Here is a 26,857-nt window from a genome sequence, read left to right as displayed (position 1 = left end):
CCATCCAATGTCCTATTGTTAGACATTTACTTTGTTGTAAATAAGACCCCAGAATTCATATCTCTGAGGCATGAAAGAGAAAGTAAAAACACAATGTAGGGGAAAAATTGGAAACTTGCTCCCTTTTCACAGAAAGTCAACATTTCCTCAGAGCTATCATCTGGGCCAAATTGGTTTCAATGGAATTATTTCAGCCAAGTCCATGCTTCTGTGACAAACTGGTTTTCCTGAGGTCTGGCCTCCCGCACGTCTGCCTGAGTCATGGCTCTGTGGGGTTGTCAGCTCGTGGCTGGGACCTGAGTGCGTGTACGGCTTCCACCTCATAACTCATGGAAGGCTGACGTGTGGGGCTAGGGAGAGGAGCGTGGGCTCAGCTACTGGATTCCTCAGATCTCCTCATTACACAAGATATCATTGTGCCTGGACCCATGAGGACAGTAACCTACCTTCCCTTAGGCCGATGACCTCAGGCCTCCATGGCCCTAGGAGACCTAGGGCATCAGAGTGAGGCGGTCTCGCCCCCACACCCACAGGTCTGGATCAAAAGCCTGGATCTAGAAGACAAGCGGTCCCATGAGAACACAACTTCCAGATGGGCCCTGCCCCCGCGACCCCCGACCTGCTCCCTCCTGTCGTCCAGACCCTTAATTCTTTCTGGTCCCAAATCCCCATGACCCTTGCTGCACCTCCTCTCTCTCCCATTGGGCCCCACACCCCAAATCCCTCCAGCCAACCTACCTCTTCACACTCTTCTCGGGACACCCTGGTCCTCCAGTTCATGGATCGTATAAATTGGAATCTCAGTTTGTGGAACAAGGGTCGCTCGGACCGGTTCTTCCCATAGAGGAATGAAAAGATGGCCTGTTTGGGGGCCTGGTTATCCTCTTCCATATCACTGGCCAGGTAGCTGGAGAGAGACATCAGGTGGCTGGTCAGGAGCAGGACGGGAAAGATGCCCCTCCCCCATCTGAGCTCAGCTTCACAGCAACACACAGGTTGCTTATTACCCAGTGTCACAGAGTGCCACTCAGTCATCAATAGGGCATGTCTGGAATATTAGATTGGCAGCTGACTTATCCACAGAGACCTGGCAGGCCAGAAAGAGCTGGCATGATATTTTCAGAGTTCTAAATGAGAAAAACATGCAGCCAAGAATACTATATCCATCTAGGCTATCATTGAAAATAGAAGGAGAGATTAAAAGCTTCCAGGACAAACAAAAACTGAAAGAATTTGCAAACACCAAACCACCTCTACAGGAAATATCAAAAGGGGTCCTCTAAGCAAAGAGAGACCCTACAAGTGGTAGATCAGAAAGGAACAGAGACCATATACAGTAACAGTCACCTTACAGGCAATACAATGGCACTAAATTCATATCTCACAATAGTTACCCTGAATGTTAATGGGCTAAATGCCCCTGTCAAAAGACACAGGGTATCAGAAACGATAAAAAACAAAACCCATCTATATGTTACCTCCAAAAAACTCATTTTTAGCCTGAAGACACCTCCAGATTTAAAGTGAGAGGGTGGAATAGAATTTATCATGCTAATGGACATCAGAAGAAAGCAGGAGTGGCAATCCTTATATCAGATCAACTAGATTTTAAGACAAAGACTATAATAAGAGATGAGGTAGGACACTATATCAACTCAAATGGTATGCCCAACAAGAAGATCTAACAATTTTAAATATCTATGCCCCCAACGTGGGAGCAGCCAACTATATAAACCAATTAATAACCAAATCAAAGAAATACATAAACAATAATACAATAATAGTAGGGGACTTTAACACTCCCCTCACTGAAATGGACAGATCATTCAAGCAAAAGATCAGCAAGGAAATAAAGGACTTAAACGACACTCTGGACCAGATGGACATCACAGATATATTCAGAACTTTTCATCCCAAAGCAACAGAATACACATTCTTCTCCAGTGCACATGGAACATTCTCCAGAATAGATCACATCCTCGGTCCTAAATCAGGACTCAACCGGTATCAAAATATTGGGATCATTCCCTGCATATTTTCAGACCACAATGCTCTGAAGCTAGAACTCAACCACAAAAGGAAGTTTGGAAAGAACCCAAATACATGGAGACTAAACAGCATCCTTCTTCTAAATTAAAGAAGAATTGAGAAAAATCATGGAAACAAATGATAATGAAAATACAATGGTTCCAATCTGTGGGACACAACAAAGGCAGTCCTGAGAGGAAAATATATAGCTGTACAAGCCTTTCTCAAGAAACAAGAAAGGTCTCAGGTACACAACCTAACGCTACACCTAAAGGAGCTGGAGAGAGAACAAGAAAGAAACCCTACGCCCAGCAGGAGAAGAGAAATCATAAAGATCAGAGCAGAAATCAATGAAATAGAAACCAAAAAACAATAGAACAAATCAACGAAACTAGGAGCTGGTTCTTTGAAAGAATTAATAAAATTGATAAACCCCTGGCCCGACTTATCAAAAAGAAAAGAGAAAGGACCGAAATAAATAAAATCATGAATGAAAGAGGAGAGATCACAACTAACACCAAAGAAATACAAACTATTATAAGAACATACTATGAGCAACTCTACGCCAACAAATTTGACAATCTGGAAGAAATGGATGCATTCCTAGAAACATATAAACTACCACAACTGAACCAGGAAGAAATAGAAAGCCTGAACAGACCCATAACCAGTAAGGAGATTGAAACAGTCATTAAAAATCTCCAAACAAACAAAAGCCCAGGGCCAGACGGCTTCCCGGGCAAATTCTACCAAACATTTAAAGAAGAACGAATTCCTATTCTCCTGAAACTGTTCCAAAAAATAGAAATGGAAGGAAAACTTCCAAACTCATTTTATGAGGCCAGCATCACCTTGATCCCAAAACCAGACAAGGATCCCATCAAAAAAGAGAGCTATAGACCAATATCCTTGATGAACACAGATGCAAAAATACTCAACAAAATACTAGCCAATAGGATTCAACAGTACATTAAAAGGATTATTCATCACGACCAAGTGGGATTTACTCCAGGGCTGCAAGGTTGGTTCAACATCCGCAAATCAGTCAATGTGATACAACACATCAATAAAGGAAAGAACAAGAACCATATGATACTCTCAATAGATGCTGAAAAAGCATTTGACAAAGTACAGCATCCCTTCCTGATCAAAACTCTTCAAAGTGTAGGGATAGAGGGCACATACCTCAATATCATCAAAGCCATCTATGAAAAACCCACTGCAAATATCATTCTCAATGGAGAAAAACTGAAAGCTTTTTCGCTAAGGTCCGGAACACAGCAGGGATGTCCATTATCACCACTGCTATTCAACATAGTACTAGAGGTCCTAGCCTCAGCAATCAGACAACAAAAGGAAATTAAAGGCATCCAAATCGGCAAAAAAGAAGTCAAAATATCACTCTTCGCAGATGATATGATACTATATGTGGAAAACCCAAAAGACTCCACTCCAAAACTGCTAGAACTTATACAGGAATTCAGTAAAGTGTCAGGATATAAAATCAATGCACAGAAATCAGTTGCATTTCTCTACACCAACAGCAAGACAGAAGAAAGAGAAATTAAGGAGTCAATCCCAATTACAATTGCACCCAAAACCATAAGATACCTAGGAATAAACCTAACCAAAGAGGCACAGAATCTATACTCAAAAAACTATAAAGTACTCATGAAAGAAATTGAGGAAGACAGAGAGAAATGGAAAAATGTTCCATGCTCCTAGATAGGAAGAATAAATATTGTGAAAATGTCCATGCTACCTAAAGCAATCTACACATTTAATGCAATTCCTATCAGAGTACCATCCATCTTTTTCAAAGAAATGGAACAAATAATTCTAAAATTTATATGGAACGAGAAAAGACCTCGAATAGCCAAAGGGATATTGAAAAAGAAAGCCAAAGTTGGTGGCATCACAATTCCGGATTTCAAGCTCTATTACAAAGCTGTCATCAAGACAGCATGGTACTGGCACAAAAACAGACACATAGATCAATGGAACAGAATAGAGCGCCCAGAAATAGACCTTCAACTCTACAGTCAACTAATCTTCGACAAAGCAGGAAAGACTGTCCAATGGAAAAAAGACAGCCTCTTCAATAAATGGTGCTGGGAAAATTGGACAGCCACATGCAGAAAAATGAAATTGGACCATTTCCTTATACCACACACGAAAATAGACTCGAAATGGATGAAGGACCTCAATGTGCGAAAGGAATCCATCAAAATCCTTGAGGAGAACACAGGCAGCAACCTCTTCGACCTCAGCCGCAGCAACATCTTCCTAGGAACAATGCCAAAGGCAAGGGAAGCAAGGGCAAAAATGAACTACTGGGATTTCATCAGGATCAAAAGCTTTTGCACAGCAAAGGAAACAGTTAACAAAATCAAAAGACAACTGACAGAATGGGAGAAGATATTTGCAAACGACATATCAGATAAAGGACTAGTATCCAGAATCTATAAAGAACTTAGCAAACTCAACACCCAAAGAACAAATAATCCAATCAAGAAATGGGCAGAGGATATGAACAGACATTTCTGCAAAGAAGACATCCAGAGGGCCAACAGACACATGAAAAAGTGCTCCATATCACTCGGCATCAGGGAAATACAAATCAAAACCACAATGAGATACCACCTCACGCCAGTCAGAATAGCTAAAATCAATAAGTCAGGAAATGACAGATGCTGGCGAGGATGCGGAGAAAGGGGAACCCTCCTACACTGTTGGTGGGAATGCAAGCTGGTGCAGCCACTCTGGAAAACAGCATGGAGGTTCCTCAAAATGTTGAAAATAGAACTGCCCTATGACCCAGCAATTGCACTACTGGGTATTTACCCTAAAGATACAAATGTAGTGATCCAAAGGGGCACGTGCACCCGAATGTTTATAGCAGCAATGTCCACAATAGTCAAACTATGGAAAGAACCTAAATGTCCATCAACAGATGAATGGATCAAGAGGATGTGGTATATATACACAATGGAATACTATGCAGCCATCAAAAGAAATGAAATCTTGCCATTTGCGACAACATGGATGGAACTAGAGCGTATCATGCTTAGCGAAATAAGTCAAGCAGAGAAAGACAACTATCATATGATCTCCCTGATATGAGGAAGTGGTGATGCAACATGGGGGCTTAAGTGGGTAGAAGAAGAATCAATGAAAGAAGATGGAATTGGGAGGGAGACAAATCATAAGTGACTGTTAATCTCACAAAACAAACAGAGGGTTGCTGGGGGGAGGGGGTTGGGAGAAGGAGGTGGGATTATGGATATTGGGGAGGGTATGTGCTTTGGTGAGAGCTGTGAAGTGTGTAAACCTGGTGATTCACAGACCTGTACCCCTGGGGATAAAAATATATGTTTATAAAAAATTAAAAATAAAAAAATTTTAAAAAAGGAAGGCATGGCTCGGCAGAGACTTCTCCTAGCTTGAGGATGGAGAGGGAACTCAATGGGAAGCCTGAGGGCATGTCCTGTGGGGGAACACCCACACCCACCCCTTCCCTTTAGCTAGTTTGTGCACAAACCTGTCTTCCCATAGAGCAAGGCCATATACATCTCTCATGGGCAGGAGCTGACCCTGTTCTATTCTGTAACCATGACTTTCATACCAAATGAGTAATACAGGACTGGGTTCATTGGGTGCATTAATTCAACACGCACTTCTTGAACCTCTCTTCCCATTGCCTCATGTCCTTGGTCCATAAGGTGTACTCTATATGTATTTGTTGAATGAATAAATGATGCTTTTTCTCATGTTCAAGTGCAATACTGATCACCTCCTAGTCCCAACATAACTTAAACCTATGCAAAACAGAAGGAATTCTGCAGTGCTTTGAGAGTGTGGTAATATGTTGACAAGTCCTGCAGGCTTCGAGTCTAATGGGATTGGGGAAGGGGACAGGGGGGTGGAGCGGTGAGTGGATAGGCAATAACCATAGTCCAGAATATCCATGACACTCGGATTTTAACAGAAGTGCTGCTGCGGTGCAGAAGTCAGGGAGGTTGGCGGGGCGGGGAAGGGGGGAGCATCTGAAGATTTGGGAGTTGAAGTTGACCTTGAGGACAAGTTCTTTTCCTCAGGTATAGGTGCAAAATTACCTAGACAGAAAACGCAATATAGGAACAGAGGGAAGTGTCCTTAGAAGGTTGAAACACCAAGGGGATGAGCAAATCGGTCGAAGACGAAAGGGTTGGATCCAATCTCAGAAGCCTTGCCTTGACCCAGAACACCACTGGCCCTGGAGAGTGGAGGAGGAGACCAGAGCTTTGAAGGACTTCATGCACATAGCGCCCGCAGGCTTGGGGACAGTGTTGTAAGACACACCCGCGGGAACACTCACAACAGATCTGTGCTATGTCTTGGGGGCGTGAATCGAGGCATTTGTGCTGGGAATTCGTAGAGGAAAACAATTACTCTTGGTATCGCGGTGGGAAGGGGACAGACGGAGGATCAGGACCGGCTGCTTCGCTAGTCTGTTTGCTCAGGGCAGGGCCGTGTCCGTTCCTTCCTTCTGTCCTCTTAGAAGGGTCTTCTGTTTGCTTCTCCTGGCTGACGTCAGGGATGTTTGTGTTTACAAGGAACAGTCTAAAAAACACTATACTATAATCCCATCGTTTTTATACACGGGGTCAACAGTTTTTCTAAAAAAGTAGTTTAATAAACGGTTACAAATGGTTTAAAAAAAAAAGTAGATGAAAGGTTAGGGTCCCACTTTCCCCCTCCATCCACCCAGGTAGCGAATTCTACTGAGGGATGAGACAAAAATACTCACAGGGCTATGAAGAAATGGATTCGCTGGTACTGCCAGGAGAAGAGGCCAGCACGGCTGAAGTAAGCTATGACCATAGACAGGAGATACTGGCGGCAAGAGGAGAGACAGTGTCAGAGAGAGGTCACATCCTGGGCGAGGAAAACCAGTGGGGGATGGGGACAGGAGGCTGGAGCAGGTGCTCCCGCTTTGACGGACTGGGTGAATTTGCTTATTTGGTGTCAACAGGTTGGTTGCAAACCAAAGAAGTCAAGGGAAGGGTTGATGGTGCTCCCAGGATAGCAAGCTGTGCTGGTCTGAGGGCTTGTCTTCAGGACAGCCGGCCTCTGGAGGGTCTCTGAGAAGCTGGAGCCAAGGGAGCCCCACCCAAGAGCTAAGAGAGAAGGGACTTAAGGTGGCAACAGCCTGAGGGGCACGCCTGGGACTCAGGTCCCAGAGGACCTGCAGGAAACCACGAGGTCCCCAGCGGGAAGTGTTGGCAGGATGAGGTTGGAGACAGGGTTTTGGAGGCATCGCCCTGCCCCAGGACAGATGTTGGAGCAAGAACACATCTGAGTGGAGAACAATGATACCTTGTCGGATACGCTCAGATTTTTGTCCCAGGCCAGAAATTTTTGAATGACAGGATCCTCTGTGAAAAGAGGGCATAGGTCAGGTTGACAAGCAGAATGGGGTTACTGTGGGAGCGTTCCAGGGCAAAGAGGAGAATGATGCCTCTCCTGGGGAACTTCCAGGATGTGGCCAGCGGTGAGGCTGATGGGCAAAAAGGAGCAAAGAACAGTCACCTCCCAGGGAAATTTGGTGGCTTCTGGCGTGGGGAGGCTGAGGGAGCCCACCTGTAAGATTGGATGGGAGGTCAACAGGGACGCTGTCTCATCATGCATGGACATGCCACTGCGGAGACCACAGTCATTCCCTGTCATTTTCTCATCCCACAGTGACATAAGGGTCTAAAGATGGCATGTCATTTCCACACCCCCTGCCCAACTCCACACACACAGCCAAAGACATTTAGAGTTAAAAGGCCAATAAGGGGAACCTGGGTGGCTCCATGGGTTAAAGCCTGTGCCTTCGGCGCACATCATGATCCCAGGGTTCTGGGATCGAGCCCCACATCAGGCTCTCTCCTCAACGGGGAGCCTGCTTTCCCCCTTTTTCTGTCTGCCTCTGCCTGATTGTGATCTCTCTCTCTCTCTCTGTCAAATAAATAAATAAAATATAAAAAAAAAAAAAGCTAAAGACCAATAAGAACTAAGACATCTCAGGAGTGTAACTGAGACCAACCTTTCTCATCCCAAGTACAGACCTTTCTCCAAGTCTCACCTAATCCTCTGTCATTTTTAAGTGTCCCAGTGAGGGATCATTATAGAGTCCTCCAAGGATGGAGAGCTCACCAACCTTCAGAGAATTCTTTTCCACTGGAAAATTCTTTTCCATTGGAAGCTTCTTGAATTTAAAGAGAAAATGGAAGAGGGTTGGAGGAGATCTTCTTACCAAGCAACTTTTTGAAGACCTCGTGGTGTTCAGGGAGCACTGAAGACACCCGTTGTCTCTTCAACTTCATCTTGAGGCCACACAGTGACTCCACGACCCACATGTCCTCAGCGCCAAAACCCGTCTCCTCATCTGACTCATCCCTTCCTCTCTTCCTTGTGGGGGACTCAGGCATGGGGCGGGGGTCTACCCAGGGGGCTGAGTGAAGAAACCAGGCTACAGTATAAGGCTTTTGTCTTTGGAATTCAGCCACCCCTTCTCCCCCTCCAAAAACCCCAACTTCCCCTTCATTCTCTCCAGCCTTCCTGACAATTGACATCTCCCCAACCATGTTTCCATCTTTCTCCTTTGTTGATACACATCTGTCCCCATTCATCTTTTGCACTGTTTCACCAGCCCAATCCTCAAAATTTCATTGTAGATAACTTCTCCCCTGGGAATAATGACATCATTTCCTCTCTTCCTTTACCTCCTCTTTGGACCTCATCTCCTAACCCTCTTTCCCTGCTTCTTGGGTATTCCTTCCATGGTTACAGTTTTGTCCCCAACTCCTATACTTTCCTCCTCCAATCCCCGGCTTTCTGGATCTCTTCTGTCACAGACACCCTACTCAGACACTCCTTCCTGACTTTTGTACCCATTCCTCTTTACTAGCCAAGCCTCTCAAGTCCGTTCCTCTTCCTCCTTTCTCACCTGATGGTCCTGGGATTTCATCATCCACCACATTGAATGGGTACCCTGAGGTGCTAGGCTGGGGACTCTGGTCCTCAGACTGGGAATGCGGTTGATTAGGTTGATCATCAGCCATGATTTCTCCCTAGCTCTTTCTGGCCTCCCAGAAACCTGAGACCCTTTCTGGGCAAATTCCGACCGAACACAAGCCCTTGATCCCTTCTCCAAGCTGGGGCAAAGCCAGGAGTGGCGAAAAGGTCTGTGAAGATACAGTTGTCCACCTCTGCTGCCAAGCACCATGGAATCTGGTCCTTCCAATCAGGAAGGTCGGAAGCCTCTGATGTCACAGGTCATTCCAGCCTGGCAACCAGTTTGAAGGGAAACACGTAACTGCCACACTGGTGTCCAGTTTGGGATCTCGAGGTAAGGGCTGTTTCCAGCCACCGACCCAGCCTTGGACCATCCTCCAAAACTGTCCTCGAGGGGTCTGGATCACTCTACTCCTCTCCAGCAGATGCCCGGCTCTCTCCCCTCTTGGCACATGTTGGGCTCTCTCCATTCTTCCTATTCCTAATTCAGGGCACAATCTGGTGGGAGAAGGAGGAAAGAGACAAGGGAATTTGGGATGGGCCGAAACGTAAGAACTTACAAGACAGACATAAGTATGTCAAGAAGGTTCCAGGTACATGGACTTGTTGGATTTAAAAGTTAGTTTAAGGGACACCTGGGTGACTCAGTTGGTTAAGCAGCTGCCTTCGGCTCAGGTCACGATCCATCATTCTGGAATTGAGTCCCACATCAGGCTCCTGGCTCGTCGGGGAACCTGCTTCTCCCTCTGCCTCTGCCTGCCTCTCTGCCTGTGCTCACTCGCTCCCTCTCCCTCTCTCTCTCTGACAAATAAATAAATATATTTTTTTAAAAAAACGTTAGTTTAAATCGCTTAATTTGGTAGACTTCTTCCGCTCCATGTTTTACTGACATTGTGTTGGGGGTGGGTGTTCAGTGGTGGGGGAGCACTCATGCTCTCCTCTGAGGCATCTCTGAGCCCAAGAGACATTTTGGGAACCTGAACCGGTAGATAACTGTACCTGTGTTCTCACACAATCAGACGGTGTCTACAACTTAAGAAGTCCCTGGACCACCCAAAACCTGCCCCTTGATCGCAATTAATCAGCTCTAGTCTGCATCTGAAATTTGTAAGCCCGTGTATCACTCTCGACCCAGAAACTTCATGACCACTTGTGTATCTTTTGAACAAAATGCCACATGCACAAAAAGGCTAGATGGAAAAATCTCCCGTTTAAGGCAGAATCTGTTTAACCAAGAAGGTGGGAAGCATGCGGTAGCACAGACGCCGTTACGGAGGTCTTGGCCAGCTGTCCATTAACATCAGAGGAAGCCTCTTCCCAACCTCCTCCCTCCTACCTCTGCTTCTCACCTGTGCATCTGAATCTTGCTCACTCAATACTTCTGTGTTAAAATAACAGGACTGAAAATTTACCATTTTAACCACTTTTGAGGGTATGGTTTGGTAGCAGTATGCACCTTCGGGTCTCTGCATCATCCTTCTCCAGAACTTTTTCGTCTTCCCTGAAACTGAAACTCTGCACCCACTGAAGGAGAACTCCCCGTTCTCCCCTCCCCCAGCCCCTGGCAAGCACCATTCCACTTTCTGTCTCTAGAGATTGGGCTATTTCAGATAGCTCCTATCAGTAGAATCATGCAGTATTTTATGCGTATGTTTCTGATTTATTTCATTCAACAAAATGTCTTCCAAGCTCCTTTGTGTTATAGTGTGTGACAGAATTCCTTCCTTTTTAAAGATGAATAATATCCATTCTGTGTGTGTGTATGTTTGCATTTTACATGTTCCTTTCACAATCATATAAGAACAGTGATACATACATACCATTTTCAGTTTATCCATCCATCTGTTGATGGACGCCAGTATTGAGTCCACATTTTGGGTAAGCCTTGCTTTCGATCCATTGTATGACCTTGGATGAAAAACACATCTTTAATTCAGGATGTGCCTCAAGTTTTATTTTGCACTTCGATCAAACTTACGGATAGCTAAGGAGCCCAGTCCAAGCATAAATAAAGTCAAACCAGTTCACCCAGAAAACCATATGGAGGTTTCTCCAAAGATTTTAAAAAACCAAACGAACAAACCCCAAAAAACCAGAAGTACCATATAATCTGGCACTCTTATGGCCGGGTATACATCCAAAGGAAATGAAAACAGGATATTAAAGAACTATCTGCCCTCCTGTGTTCATTGCACCATTACTCACAATAGCCAAGATAGGAAAACTACCCTCGTGTCCGTCAACAGAGGCGTGCATAAAGAGGATGTGAGGTCCATACACAGGGAGCTGTAGATTGGTATTTGTATAGAGGTGAGAAAGTAGGAAATCCTGCCATTCGTGACAACATGGATGGACCTTGAGGGCATTATGTGGAATGAAATAAGACTGACAGAGAAAGACAAATACTGCGTGGTAACATTTATATGGGAAATCTTAAAAAACAACAAAAAGTCAAACTCAGAGAAACCGAAGGTTAAAAAAAAAAAAAAGGAGGTTGCCAGGGGTGGGGAAGGTGGAGGAACTAGGGAGAGGCTGGTAAAAAGAAGAAAACTTTTCAGTGAGAAGATGAAGTCTACAGATCTCATATCAGACACAGTAACTGCACACAACATAGCAGGCTCCCCACCGAGCAGAGAGCCTGATGCGGGGCTCGATCCCAGGATACTGAGACCATGACCAGAGCTGAAGGCAGAGGCTTTAACCCACTGCCACCTAGGCACCTCTGGGATTGTTTTTTAGAACAAGGGATGTGATGCGCTAAAGACTGAGGCAAAACCCCAGGATTCACCTCGGCTGCTCTGATTCAAGTCCTCTGTCCTCTTCACGATGTCCCTTCTCCATCTGCTCAGACTCCTGTTGGTAGACAATCTGGAGAACATAAGCCAGAAGTTAGAATACGCTTGTTAAAAGATGGGGGCGGTGAGGGTGCCTGGGTGGCTCAGTGGGTTATGCCGCTGCCTTCGGCTCAGGTCATGATCTCAGCGTCCTGGGATCGAGGCCCGCGTCAGGCTCTCTGCTCTGCAGGGAGCATGCTTCCCTCTCTCTCTCTCTCTGTCTGCCTCTCTGTCTACTTGTGATCTCTCTCTGTCAAATAAATAAATAAAATAAAATAAAATAAAATAAAATAAAATAAAATAAGATGGGGGCGGTGAGAATGGGAAGGTAATGGTTTTGTTACAAAGCAGCACATGCCCTTGTGCAAATCCTCCTGCCTTCAGGGTCCCATCTCTTCAACCTATAAAATAAAATATGTAGATAAGATGACCTGTAAGCGTTCTGCCCATGTTAACATAACCAAGGCAGTGAGGAAGCAAACTGGACAAGACCAGGGACGCCAAGGCTAGGGTAAAATTGTGTGCTTCCGTCCAAGCCCCCTCCCCCTCTTCGTGTGTTGAAGTCCTAACCCCTGGTACCTCAGAACGTGATGTTTTCTTCTTCTTTTTCTTTTCTTTCTTTTTTGGTGGTGGGTTTCTACGGAGGAAAATGAAGGGAAAATGAAGCCTTAGGGAGGACATCGTGATCTCAAGGTCATGAGCCCCAAGCTAGGCAGGGCACTCAGCAGGTAGTCTGCTTCTTTCTCTCTCTCTCTCTCTCTCTCTCTTTGTGTCTCCCCCTCTGCCCGCCCCTTGGTCATGCACTCCCTCTCTAAAATAAATATATAACTCTTAAAAAAAAAAAAAAGTAAAATTTGGTACAGAGACTCCCAGGTAGAGAGAAGAGAGTGTGATGATACATAGAGAGGGGACAGTTGGCTACAAGCCAAGGAGAGAGGATGGGACCGAGCCCCCGCAGCCCCCCCAACCCTGCCAAGGAACTAGGCCTGCCCACACCTGGATCTCAGTCTCCCAGCCTCCAGAACTTGGAGACAATTCATCTCTGTTGTTAAGGCCCCTGGGTTGTCTTACTTTGTTGCAGCTTCCCTGTAAACCCATCCAACCAGTATTTTGCATAAGAGGGGATGCAGATTCAGTCACTTCCCTCACACTTCTGTGGCCCCTTCCATTAAAGCAAGCCATGTCCCAAGGCTTCAAAGAAGAACTAATTCTTTCATACAGATTAGAAACTTGAGCGTTCATAGCCTCTGACATTTCCTGGTCACCGTGAATGTGCTAGTTTGGGGGCAAAAAATGGATGAAAGACTTTAAGAGAAAAATGATTCACAAATCTTGAGGATGGCTGCCAGTTATCTTCATAAAATTGATGTGTTAAAGAGAAACAGGAGCCAACACAGGCAATTACTTAGAAAATTAAGGGCTAGAAAGGCTTCTTCAAGTATGGTGTCAAAACAGAAGAAAAGTAGGAAGAGAAAGTGAGGGTCATCTGGGGGGCTTGCATGGTTAAGCGTCTGCCTTTGGCTCAGATCATAGACCCAGAGTCCGGGGATTGAGTTCCACATCAGGGCTCCCTGCAGGGAGCCTGCTTCTACTTTTGCCTCTGCCTCTCTCTCTCGCTCTCTCTATCTCTCATGAATAAATAAATAAAAATCTTTAAAAACATTATGTCCCTATGGCAGAAAATAAAAGTAAAACTAAGTTCCAAAGGTCAATGACAAATTGGGGGAAATATTTGTACTTAATACAAATACAAAAAGAGAAAGCTTTATATTTTAAATACTAATAAATGAAGAGATCTTAATGAAGCCACATTAAAAGTTACAGATCTGGGGCACCTGGGTAGCTCAGTCGGTTAAGTGTCTGCCTTTGGCTCAGGTTTTGACCCTGGGGTTCTAGGATAGAGACCAGCATTAGGCTCCCTGCTTAGCGGGTAGTCTGCTTCTCCCTCTCCCTCTGCTGCCCCCCGCTTGTGCCCTTTCTCTGTCAAATAAATAAATAATATGTATATATTTTTTAAAGGTACAGGTCCACGGGCGCATGGGTGGCCCAGTGGGTTTAAGCCCCTGTCTTTGGCTCAGGTCATGATCCCAGGGTCCTGGGATTGAGCCCCATGTCAGGTTCTCTGCTCAGCAGGGAGGCTGCTCCCCCGCCCCCCCTCTCTCTACCTGCCTCTCTGCCTATTTGTGATCTCTGTCTGTCAAATAAACAAATAAAATCTCAAAAAATAAAAAAATGGTGCAGATCTGGTACTTCTGGCCCAGACAGAATCACAGGGTTCAGGTTTGCTTTCCCTGCTTAAAGAAGTTTCTAGGAGGGGGAAATATATGAATATATGAAATGACAGGTTTTAGTCATTTGGAGAGAGGAGGGAGCCCCCAAGAGCTTCCAGTTCACTGCCCAGAGAGTTATCTAGGCTGAGGTATGTGGCAGGCATCCTGGGGGTGCCCAGGATGTCTCTGAGTTGCAGGGACAGAGTTGTGTGATGAGGGGGAGGGCGGCATGACAGCCAGAGTTCACAGGCAGAGAACCAGAGTGGACAGAGAGGCAGGAGGGTGTCCCAGGATTCAGGTGAGCAGGTCAGTGCCTATGGGGGAGACAAGGGCTGGAGGCCAGGACCCAATAGACGGGGCAGGCGGGGGCTCTGCCTGTCTTCCCCAAGGTGCTCAGCATAGCTTCCTTCCTTTACCTGCCGAAAATGGAAAAGAACACAGAAGAAATGTGCCTGGAGGTTTTCCAGTCTCGGGCCTAGGGGAAGTGTGGTCACCTCTCATGAATTCCAGCCTTCTGTTGGTGAGAAGTCTGTTGGTGGGAATTCGGGCACAGACCACACTTGCTAGCAGCAAGAGCTGGGCAGGACTTCCGGGCTACACAGCCACAGCCAGGGTGGACAGAGCAGCTTCCGGAGAAGCACGCCTTTTGTGCAGGATTTGTTTGATGCAACTCCTCAGTGAGAGAAATCAGGAATGGGTTATGTGCCCATCATTAGCATAAATCAGTACTATTACCTTTGGAACGAGTGTTACCTGGAGAAAACTTCCTCTGTGGATTTTGTATGTATCTAAATCTCCTAGAAGCTAAACCATTTTCTTGCTAGCATGGTAACAGGGGATGGTTGTTCTTAAGGGCCTGGGAGCCATCTCTTTGAAATGTAAACCTCAAGGAAGGTAGTGTCTCTCTGTCACCAGGACAGTTAAGGGTGGGCCCGAGACACCTAGCTCTGAGCTTTAAGGACCTGTTTGTCAGAAATGGGTAAGTAGTTTTCTTTTTCCTTTGGACAGAGACAACTGGCACGGATGGGCACCAAGATGACAAGGTACATTTAGGATGAACAATGAAAAACTTATAGCAAATGCCGCTGGCAAGTCCTGTGACCCTGAAGCAGGTGTATTGTTTTGCTGGAGAACTTCTATGTAATGGATTGTATCTGCCGAGCTGATTGAAAAGGCGAGGTTCATTTTTCTCCTTGCTGTCTTGTTAGTAGTTCGCCTGTGACATGCAACACAGTCTGGTTTAATGGTTATTTAACAATAGAACAGGGTAGTCTGGGTGGCTCAGTCATCGGGGGGACTCTTGTTTTCAGCTCAGGACCAGATCTCATGGTTGTGGGATCGAGTCCTGCATGGGGCTCCACACTCTGCACAGAGTTGGCTGAGGATTCAGTTTCTAGCTCTCCCTCTGCCCCTCCTCCTGCTCTGTCTCTTTCTCTCTAAAATAAATCTTAAAAAAAAAAAAAAACAAAAAACAATAGCGTGGTTGTCCTTATTTCTATAGTTGCAGAGAGGATTTCTTGGATGGCAGGAGATTTTACTTTTAATCCTCACCACCCGCTACTGGTTAAGAAGCAATTGGCTAAGAAAAGCATTACATCATCTCACCAAAAAATACTGATAAAGCATCGTCCTTATGGTCCCATTTTTGAAAAATGACATTTTCAGCTAACATACACATAATTCTCTTTGATGCACAAGATCTCAGGTACCTGGGTTTGTTTGGTTGGTTTGTGCGTGATTTCTGATTGTTCTACAGTTTTCATGCATTCGTTGTATAATCTGGACAAGCTAAGTTTTCTATTTTCTTCCCCTTTCTTGGAGAAACCATGTGCCCATGGATGATAATATCTAATGTCATGACTGGATATTAATTGTAGACCAGTGTTTTAGTGAAACTTGTAATATTTCAGTGATGTGCATACTATACACCCTTTCCTTGTCCTCTCCTGCTCGTGGGGAATCTCAGTGCCAACCCAATAGATCTCAGGGCAAGGAAAGGACCAGAGATCCAGGACGTAAACACAGCCCAATACTCGAGGTGACCCCTTTCCTTGATCCCTAAAAGGAGCAAAGGCAAGTGGGAAATCCGGACCCTGGTCCCAGAGGTCAAGTCTCAGCTTAGCGCCTCTAAAGCACCAGATAGGGTGGAGACTTTCGAGACGTCCCCTAACATGTGGGCGCTTGGACTCACGGGAAACAGAGGTCGGGTATTTAAGGGGCTCCCGAGTGGGCTCCAACAGGTGCAATGACACCTCCGTCCTGCGCATGTGCAGCTCGGCCAGTGTGCGTGTTCACGCACGCGTAGTACCGCCGCGTTGCTCTCGCTTCCTGCCCGTGCCCAGGTCACCGCTCGCCGTGGTTCCCAGGCTTTGGCCTCCGGCGGGCAAGGGTCCCGGGGCCTACGGGGCTGCACGCTGTCCGGTCGCGCCGGCATCCAGCGGGCACAGAGCTGTGCAGGCGCGGCTCCGCGCAGGCCGGGCGGAGGCTCTAGCGGGGACTCTCGAGCTCGAGCCCCGGAGCCCGCGGGCTGGGCCAAGGGGTCGGGCCGTGGCGGCGGCGACGGAGCAGGGCGGCTCGGCCCGGGCTCGGCCGGTCTGAGCCCGCGGTATGGGGAGGCCCTTAAAGACCGATTCGGGACCCGGGAAGGTCGTCGACCTGAAGTGAGTTTGCCCGTGGGCCCAGAGCCGGCTCCGCGGGAACGGCGGCCCCGGGAGGTGGAGGAGGAGCCGCCCCCGCCCCGGAGTCCTTGGGAGCCTCGGGGCAGCTCGGCGTGTCCCGACGTGGTAGGTCGTGCGCTTGCGGGTCTTGCGGGGGGCGGGGCGGCGAGAGAGCGCGAGCGGCTGGACCTGGAGGGTTGGGCACTCCCCCGGGACTGGAGACTCGTGGGACTCAACGTTTCCCGGCAGCGCAGGGGGTTCCCGCCCCCCCCCCGACCCCTTGCTCCCCTGGTTCCCTGTCCAGTTTCCAGACGCGTCTGTAAGCGCGCAGGAGCATGTGCTGACCCCGCTGGGTTGTGCCCTGGGGCATCCCCCAGTGTAGGGCTGGACCAGCGTGCGTGGAGGAGTTGACAGGAGGAGACGGCCTGAGATGGGAGGGGGCTTGTTCTGGGTGTTGGCGTCGGGAGGTAGGCATGCTCGCAGGACTCAGCTCCTGGGCCCGGGTTCTGTTCTCTCTGTTACGGATTTTTTATTTAGTAAAAGATTCTTAAGTGCAGCGATAACGGAGTTAAGTGATCTCATGTAAAAACAAAAGTATGCCTTGATGCACGTTGATCCCACTTCAGAGAGCTGGTGTTTTCTGTTCCTGTGGATACCGTGATTTTCAGCAGTTTGAATAGTCACAAAGAATGCGTGAACAGTGTAAGAGGGTTTTCTTTTCAACATTAATTTAAAGAAGGCAACCTCTTTGAAAAATTAATGGGTGTTTATATTAACCAATGAGAGAAACCTGCTAATCACCTCCTGATATGTGGGAGTGACAACAGCTCTACTCTGATGTTTCTCCTTTTCTCACATGTTTAGACCCTTCTGAGTGTTCACAGGATAGGAGCTTTCTTTGGTGGTTCTCACACAGGATGTTCCCACCTTGGCAAGCTGCATTACCCGTGATTTCTATTATTTCTTCTGCTTCCCTAGGTCAGCCGTTAACAGTCTGTATGCTTTTCCAAGAGCAGCAGAGAATGAACGAATCCCAGGTGAGTTTTCCTGTCTTTGTATATGTTCTCTTGCTTAGCTTTGTAATGCATTTCAGAAGGGTTATATGGATTCAGATTTTATTTATTTGACTGAGAGAGAGATCACAAGTAGAGAGGCAGGCAGAGAGAGAGGAGGAAGTAGGCTTCCTGCTGAGCAGAGAGCCGGATGTGGGGCTCAATCCTAGGACTCAGAGACCGTGACCCGAGCCGAAGGTAGAGGCTTAACCCACTGAGCCACCGAGGTGCCCCTGGATTCAGATTTTAAAATGGGAATGTGGAAATAAGAGACATTATCATGTAAAGTACAATTATTAGGGGGTCATATCAGCACCCAGAGTCTTTTTCTGAGTTCATGTGTGCAGATAGTAGGTTACCTCAGGGCTGTGGGGATAGAGCAAACACATGACTGATGTTCCTGACAGTCTCAGAAAAGGAGAGTGCCGCCCGTTACATGATTTGAATGGACTGTTTCGTTACTTGTGGGTTTTCAAGATTTCCTGGGATTTGAGAAAATGTCTTTGTGGGAGTTGATGTAGTTATGGGTAGCTTTTCTAATAACAACCATTAAATATTGCAACATATGGCTCATGCATGTAGCTTATCTAAACCGAGGGCCTGCTGGGTGAGCAAACTTCGGTGATCCAAGAAGACCTGTTTTCATTGTTCCTGTTTGATGCAGGGATAAAAGCTAAGGCTGAGGGAATGGCCTGCCCATCCTTAAGATGCTTCTGTTACTGTTCATTTGGGTTGTGCAGTAAATAATAAAGCAAAGTATTGTTTTTTTTTTTTTTAAGATTTTACTAATTTATTTGACAGAGATCACAAGTGGGGGGTGGAAAGCAGGCTCCCTGCTGAGCAGAGAGCCAGATGTGGGGCTTGATCCCAGGATCCTGGGATCATGACCTGAGCCAACGGCAGAGGCTTTAACCCACTGAGCCACCCAGGTATCCCAGCAAAATATTCCTTAGCAAATATATTCTTACTCTCATTCCCATTTCAATTCTCAGCATCCCGGTTTCGTCCTCACCCCTCTCCCGAATGTTTTGGTGAAGATTAGCGGTGACGTAATTACAGTCAGATCCATCGGACATCTACTGTTGGCTTTGTTTCTTTCTCCTGCTTTTGTCTTCCTTTCGATTGTGTATTTTTTATGATCCCATTTTACGTCTTGTGTGCGGTTGTTAGCTCTAACACAGTTGTTATTTGTGATTGCTTTGCAATTTATTGTATGAAACTTTTAATTCATCACAGTTTATCTTATCTTCAGGTAAGGTACCATTTATTGCTTAGAATGTAGGGAGTTTGTGACTTCCATTGCTCCCTGCTGGGTCATCACACTGTTGTGTCATTTTACTCTTACAAGTAGAATCAAGCCCATAGGACTAGTGATTTTTAAGCAAATACTTATTTTTTAAGGAATAAGAAAATAGCATAGCTACCATTTCTGGTACTCTTCATTTCTTTATGTAGATACAGATTTTTATCTGCTCTTACTTTCCTTCTGCCTGAAGGACTTCCTTCAACACCTATAGTTGTTCTTCTTTTTCTTTTTCAAATTTTTATTTAAATTTTAATGAGTAAGCTTACAGTGCAATATTAGTTTCAAGAGCAGAGGTCAGTGAATCATCCCTTACATAGGACACCTGGTGCTCATCAAAACATCTTCTTAATGCCCATCCCCCATCTAGCCCAACCCCACCCACATCCCTCCATCACCCCTCATCGTGTTCTCTTATGGTTTGATTCCCCTCTCCTCTTTTGTTCCTTCCCATATGTTCATCTGTCTTGTTTCTTAAATTCCAAGCATGTGAGTGAAATCGTATGAAATTTGTCGTTTTCTGACTGATTTACTTCGCTTAGCATAATACCCTCTAGTTCTATCGAGGTCATTGCAAATGGTAAGATATCATTCTTTTTGATGGCTGAGTAATAATCCATTGTATATATACACCACATCGTCTTCATTCCTCAGTCGGGGGACATTTGGGCTCTTGCTGTAGTTTGGCTCTTGTGGATCATGCTGCTCTAAACATCGGGGTTCCAAAAACATCGAAGGTTCTCCTTCGAGTCTGTATTTTTGTATCCTTTGGGTAAATTCCTAACCTAGAGTGTCATTGCTGGATTGTAGGGTATTTGTATTTTCAACTTTCTGGGGAACTGCCATACTGTTTTCCAGAGGGGCTGCACCTGCTTGCATTACCCCCAGCAGTGCACGAGGTTCGCCTTTCTCCGCATCCTGGCCAACCCCTGTTGCTTCTTGTGTTGTTGAGTTTAGCCATTGAGACAGCTGTGTGGTGGGATCTCGTTTTGATTTGTGTTTTGATTTGTGTTTCCCTCATGATGAGTGACATTGTGCATCTTTGCATGTAAGGCACATGCATTTGGACCTAGGTATGTGTCTTTGGGAAAGTGTCTGTTCATGTCCTCTGCCCATTTCATGACTGGATTATTTGGTTTTGGGATGTTGAGTTTGATAAGTTCTTTCTGGATTTTGGGACACTTTAAGCTGCTGCTGAATCTTTCAGCTCTTATATGTCAGAAAAGTCCTTTATTTTTGCCTTGGCTTTAATTTCAGGGGAGCGGGGCACCTGGGCAGCCCAGTGGGTTAAAGCCTCTGCCTTCGGCTCAGGTCATGATCCCAGGGTCCTGGGATCGAGCCCCACATCGGGCTCTCTGCTCAGCGGGGAGCCTGCTTCTTTTCCTCTCTCTCTGCCTGCTTCCCTACCTACTTGTGATCTCTGTCGGTCAAATAAATAGATAAAATCTTAAAAAAAAAATTTCTAACAGTTTCAGGGGAGCTTTGCTGGGTTTTGTCCTGTACATCAGATGTGTTCCCCTACTGTCTTCCCACTTCCATTGTTCCCAAGAGAAATGTGATGTCATCCTCTCCATTCCTACGTTTGTCCTGTGGTTTTTGGTTTTTCTTCTAGATGCTTTTGAACTTTTCTCTTTATCCCTGGTTTTGAGCAGTTTGGTTATGCTGTGTCTTGGTATTGCTTTCCTCCGGTCTCTGTGCTTGTGGGTCATTGAACTTCTTGGATCTGTGTTTATGATTTTCATCAATTTTGGGAAATTTTTGACCGTATTCCTTCAAATATTCCCCCCACCTCCCTCCATCTGTCCTCAGCGACTCCTTTTCCGTGTGTGTTACGCAGCTTGAAGTCATCTCACAACTCACTGATATTCTTTGTTCTCTTCCAATTCCTTTTTCTCTGTGTGTTTCATTTTATAAAAGCTCCTGTTGCTGTTCTTCGTGTTCACTGATCTTTTTTTTGGTGCTGTGTTAATCTAGTCGGGTGTTAACTTTCTCAGACATTGTAGTATTTATCTGTAGAAGTTCAGTTTGAGTCTTTTAAAATGTCTTTCCTGTTCCTACTCAGATGTTTTGAACATAAGGAATACGGTAATAAACTATTTTAATGATCAGTGCCACTTGTCACATCTGGGTCAGTTCCAGGCCCATTTCAGTAGATGTGTCATTTTCTGTGGTGGCTTGTCCTTCCCTGCATGTTTCCCCCAGTTTGTCAACCCTCCTCACCTCTTCTCGGTTCTCCCTCCCTGCTCCAGGGCTGGGAACTCTCAGGGCAGTAACCAGAGGCCTCTCCTTGTTGATATCCTATCTCTGATTCCTGTTCTTCATTGCTGCCTTTTATTGCTTCAAGATCCGTGTCTTAAAAGCCACTGCTTTGAGGGCACCTGGGTGGCTCAGTGGTTAAAGCCTCTGCCTTTGGCTCAGGTCATGATCTCAGGGTCCTGGGATTGAGCCCCTGGGATTGAGCTTACCCCTCTCTCTCTGCCTGCCTCTCTGCGTACTTGTGATCTTTGTCTGTCAAATAAATAAATAAAATCTTAAAAAAAAAAAAAAAAAAAGAAAGCCACTGCTTTGTATATTCTGTTTTTTGGTGTCCTTTCAGGAGGCAGGGTAAATCTGATTCTTGTCTGTCTTTGTTGAAAGCAGTCCTAATGCCTGCCTGTATTTTGAATCATAGTTAGAAACTTTTCCCCACATTGGGTTATAGGAAAATTCGCCCACTTTTTTTTTTCTGTGTGGTTTAATATTTTATATTTAGATCACTGATCCAGTTGGACTTTTTTCTTTCATGGTGTGGAGTATGGATGCAGTTTCATCCATGCCCAAATGACTATAGTGGATTATTATAATGTATTATAATATCACAGGTCCTCGTGATATGTCATGTAATCATACAAGTCTACTTCTAGACTTTGTGCTCTGTTCCACTGACCTATCTGCATCCCTATGCTGACACCCAACCCTTTTAATCATAAAGGTTGTGTTTTAAATCTGGCAGGGATTAGGCCACCTATACAGCTTTTTTTTTTTTTTTTTTTTTCGGAGATTTTCCTAGTTCTTGATTTTTTCTGCCCTCATATGAACTTTAGTGCCAGCTCACATAGTTCAAGGAAGAAAGCTTTTGGTATTTTTGTTGGGTTCACATATCTGTTAAGTAATTGAGGGCAGAGTGATTTATATCTTAGTGTTGACCCATCCAGGAACAAAGAACATCATTCCTTTTTTTCAGGTGTGCTTCTGTGCCTTTCAGGAGTGTTTTAAAGCTTTCCTAGTATAGATTTTGTACATTTCTTGTTAACGCTTTTATCTTTTCTGTTACTCCATGAACTGTGTATATGCTTGAATTATATCTTCTTAGTCTGTTAATGTAACAAGGGCTGTTGGGTTTGTTTGAGTTTTTTAAAAATAATTTTCTTTTTCTTTCTTTCTTCCTTTCTTTGTTGTAAGTTTATGTAAGTCTGCACCCAACGTGGGGCTCAAACTGACAGCCCTGGGATCAAGAGTTGCACATTCTTGGGGTGCCTAGGTGGCTCAATGGGTTAAAGCCTCTGCCTTCGGCTCAGGTCATGATCCCAGGGTCCTGGGATCGAGTCCCACATCGGGCTCTCTGCTCGGCAGGGAGCCTGCTTCACTTCGTCTCTCGCTGCCTGCCTCTCTGCGTACATGTGATCTCTGTCAGATGGATAAATAAAATCTTTAAAAAACATAAAATAATATAAAGAATTACACATTCTTCCAGCTGAGCCAGCCAGGCTCCCCCGGGCCTGTTGCTTTGTATATCCTGATTTTATGTAACACTGTTCTTTCATTGAGTTGGTTTTGTTGTTGATTCCCTTGAGTTTTGGGGTATAGCATATCCGTTGCAAATAGAAATAGTTTTACTCTCTCTGTTGATTCATATGCCTAGTTGTTTTCTCCAGCTGGAGGCAGTGAACATTTTGCCTCGTTCCTGACCTTACTGGGATTGTCTCTTACGTTTGTCCATTAAGTAAAACCCTGACTTGAGAACTGAGAAGACTGCGTAAACATGCCCGTGCCTGTGCAGCTGTGTCTCTGTAACTTGTGTGTGCTCTCCTGTGATTCAGATTGTACATGTATCACACATACTCTGTGTATTTGGGTATGAGAGTGTGTGTGTATACACACATTCATGCTAGTGAAGTATCCACTCCTAGTTTCTTGAGGGTTTTTTATATCAGGTATGTATTTTGAACATTGTCAGAGGCTTTTTCAGCTTCTTAGTGGTGATAAAAGTGTTTTCTTAGCCATATTAGAGTAGCCTATTACATGAATGGATTTCCGAAGATTGAACGAGTCAGTATTCTTGGCATAGCACCACTTAGAGATCATATATTATTTTTTTCATTCTGGTGTTGGATTCTGTTTGCTGACATCTCGTTTTGGATGTTGGTGTTGATACGAGTGGTATCAAGCCGTCGTGCTGATCACGTGGTCAGTCTTCTGACCCCTCCCATCCTTGCCTTGTGGACTCACTGAACCCAAAAAGTTGTGACTCTCCGTGGCAGTTCATCAGCTCACTTGGCCCGGATCAATTACAGTGTCCTGCTGTGGATTTTCTGTTGGCTCAATTCCTTTAGTCTCGGGCAGTCTCGGCTGTGGCACCTCCGTCATGGGTAGAAAACCCTGTGTTGATACATGTTTTGTAAACACGGTGATGGGACGTGTCTGCTGAGCACTTTTCTTCTGAAACAGGAGTCGTGTGTCGGCAGTCCGGAGCACCACTGCTTGCAGCAGTGGCATCGGAAACACCCCCTTCAGGAGGCTCCAGCATCCCCATGGCCCTCTGGGGTGGCCCTCTCGCTTGCCTCCGGCAGAGGATATCTTGAACATTTTGAGGAAAGTGTCTCCTGTGATAATCAGTTGTCCTGCTTTCTTGCAAGATTCTGATATCTGGAGGCCGAAATGATAGCTTGGTTTGGCATACAGTTCTGGGTTTGAAATTCTTTTTCTTTCACAAGCCGTGGACAGTTGTCCAAGGGTTTTTCTCAGGTGAGAAGTAGAATGGCAGGTTCCAGGGTCAGTGGAGTTTTTCCCCCCACCTGTAACTTTTTTTTTTTTTTTTTAAAGATTTTATTTATTTAGTCAGAGAGAGAGAGCGAGAGTGAGCACAGGCAGACAGAGTGGCAGGCAGAGTCAGAGGGAGAAGCAGGCTCCCCGCGGAGCAAGGAGCCCGATGTGGGACTCGATCCCAAGACGCCGGGATCATGACCTGAGCCGAAGGCAGCTGCTTAACCTACTGAGCCACCCAGGCGTCCCCCCACCTGTAACTTTTTAGGCATTTTTTTTTCTCCATTTTTTTGGTGTGGGGCATTTTATTGGGAAATTTGTAGATCTGTATTCCGCCCCCCCCCCCCCCCAGTATTCTTGTTTGCAAATTGAATGGCCCCTTGTGACGTGAAGGCTTGTGTGATTTTTCAGGTCACGTATCATTTTTGGTTCTGCCTTTGATTCTTTGTGTTCGTCCTTCTAGTTTTCTCTTTCTGAAAGTGGAATCTGTTCGATCTGGCTTTTGTATCTCAAGCTTTATTTCATCATTTCAATTTCTTGTTATCGGAGACAATTCCTAAATTAGATATTCTGTGTCCCATTTGTTACGTAAGTCTCTTACTTGGGGGTTTTTAAAAAGATTCAACAATTTGATCTTTAATTTCTAAGTAATCTCTGCTGGCTATTTTTTGGAGAATGTTCTCATTTTTTGGAAACCGTGTCCTGCTAAATTTATTGAAAAATACAAATCAATAGAAGTTGTTTCCTTTATGAAATTGGTTCTGTCATAGTTTAGCTGCTCACCTTGATACCTATCTTTAATTCACACCGTTTTCCGCAATTAGCTGATGATTCTAGATGTTTTTAAATATTTCAGTTTTTGAGAGAGGAATTCCTGATAGCTCGTGTGAATATACTTAACTAATAATCCCATTTCACTCTTCTTTACGGAGGGGATGACTGCAGAGCTCTAGAAGTTACGGGACTAGGGAAATGCAGGTAGACACTACTTCAGTTTTTTTCTTCCTTTTTTTTTTAATTGTGATAAGTTACATGTAACATGAAATTTACCATTTTACCTTTAAAACATACAGCTCACGGGCATGAAGTACTTTCATGTGCTTGTGCAACCACCACCAACCATCCGTCTCGAGAACACTTCTCATCTTGTAAAACTGAAGCTTCATCCCCATTACAGAGTAATGCCTCAACTCCCCCTGTCCCCTGCAAGTGTTGTCCTCTCTATCGCTCTGATTGTGACTATTCTCAGCACCTAAGTGGACTCATCCAGTGTTTGTCTTTTTGTCACTGGTTTGTTTCTCTGAGCATCGTGTCTTCAGAGTCCATCCATGTTGGAACAGATGCCAGAATCTTCTTTTTAAGTCCGAATATTGCTTGCATTGTATGTGTGGCCTGCATTCTGCTTGTCTCTTTATCTGTCAGTGGACACTTGGGTCACTTTTGCATTTTCGCTATTGGGAATGATGCAGCATGGGTGTATAAATTCCTCTCTAAGACCCTACTTCTGTTTTTTTTTTTTTTTTTTAAAGATTTTTATTTATTTATTTGACAGAAAGAGATCACAAGTCGGCAGAGAGGCAGGCAGAGAGAGAGAGAGGAGGAAGCAGGCTCTCTGCTGAGCAGAGAGCCCGATGCGGAACTCGATCCCAGGACCCTGAGATCATGACCTGAGCCGAGGCAGCTGCTTCACTGACTGAGCCACATCACACCCCTGATCCCCACCACTCTCCTACTTTTCCATCTCCAGGCACTGGACTTCTTCCATCACTCCTGCTTCTCAGGACAAGCCCGCTGCTCCTCTGCTGTGTGGCTGAACTTCGCTTTTGCTGCCTCCTGACCTCCCCTCAGCGGCCACCTATAGCCCTGGATGCTTTCCGGTTCCAGAAGCTTGGCTGCTCTGACTCTTCTGTGCTCTGGGAGCCACACGTGCTTCTGCCATCAGCTCACACTTCCGAACCACCTCCCTGGATCCGTATTCCTTCTCAGCCTTCGGTGGCCTCTCGCCTCTCCCACTTTCTCAGCTGGTCCCTCTCTTTATCCTCCAAGTCTCTTAAGCTTCACCCCCTTCTCAGCAGCCTCGGCTCCCCCTTCTCTTCAACTGGATCCGTCCTGATCTCAGTTTCTCTAGGTGTCCAGGCTGAAACCACCATGTTCTGCTCCAGTGTTCCCAAGCACTCCCAGTTCTCACCTGGCATCAGTCACCGGACTGTTTGCTTTCTTGCCTGTTGTTTACTGCTTTATTATGTGCATCCACCGTCCTGTTTCTTGTGCCTTTACATTCAGGTCTTTCCTCATTTGAGTTCTTTCCTAATCTGCCTTTACCTGCCACCTTGCAGAGACCTAAAGCTTCTTAAATATACATTTTAAGTCTTAGGTGTCTCATATGTTATATCTGTTTCCAAGCTGCCATACTGTTTCTCCTCTTTGTTTCCGTGTCTGCAGAATCTAGCCTCTGCTGTTCCCAGTCCATCAACTGTGTCCCAATTCTGAATGCCATCCCTCTCCTTGAGCTGCTGTAATCAGATGCTGATGTCCGTGTGGCTCTTCTGACCTTGGTGGTTTCACTTTCTGAAATTGCTCCAGGCTGAGGATTTCATCTCATTTATCAGAACTGCACCCCAACCCCAACCCCAACACACACAAACACACA

The 26,857-nt window shown here is 45.5% G+C and overlaps 2 protein-coding genes across 2 annotated transcripts in view; one reads left to right on the top strand and one right to left on the bottom strand.

Moving 5' to 3' along the window:
• Nucleotides 1-26,857, top strand: part of RBAK (RB associated KRAB zinc finger) — an 813,856-nt gene that overhangs the window by 281,741 nt on the left and 505,258 nt on the right. The gene's annotated exons all lie outside the window — the stretch shown is intronic.
• Nucleotides 492-9,116, bottom strand: LOC309854215 (speedy protein E4-like; the record flags this gene model as incomplete). The annotated part of the gene is made up of 6 exons (XM_082713047.1): nt 492-554; nt 739-907; nt 6,818-6,903; nt 7,387-7,445; nt 8,309-8,506; nt 9,002-9,116. 6 exons carry the CDS (start codon nt 9,114-9,116, stop codon nt 492-494), a joined length of 690 nt encoding a protein of 229 aa, XP_082569173.1.

This window comes from Mustela nivalis (genome assembly GCF_964662115.1).
Source record: "Mustela nivalis genome assembly, chromosome: 19".
NCBI lineage: Eukaryota > Metazoa > Chordata > Mammalia > Carnivora > Mustelidae > Mustela > Mustela nivalis.
The sequence above is the reverse complement of the archived record's forward strand: the minus strand, read 5'-3'. Positions and strand labels throughout refer to the sequence as shown.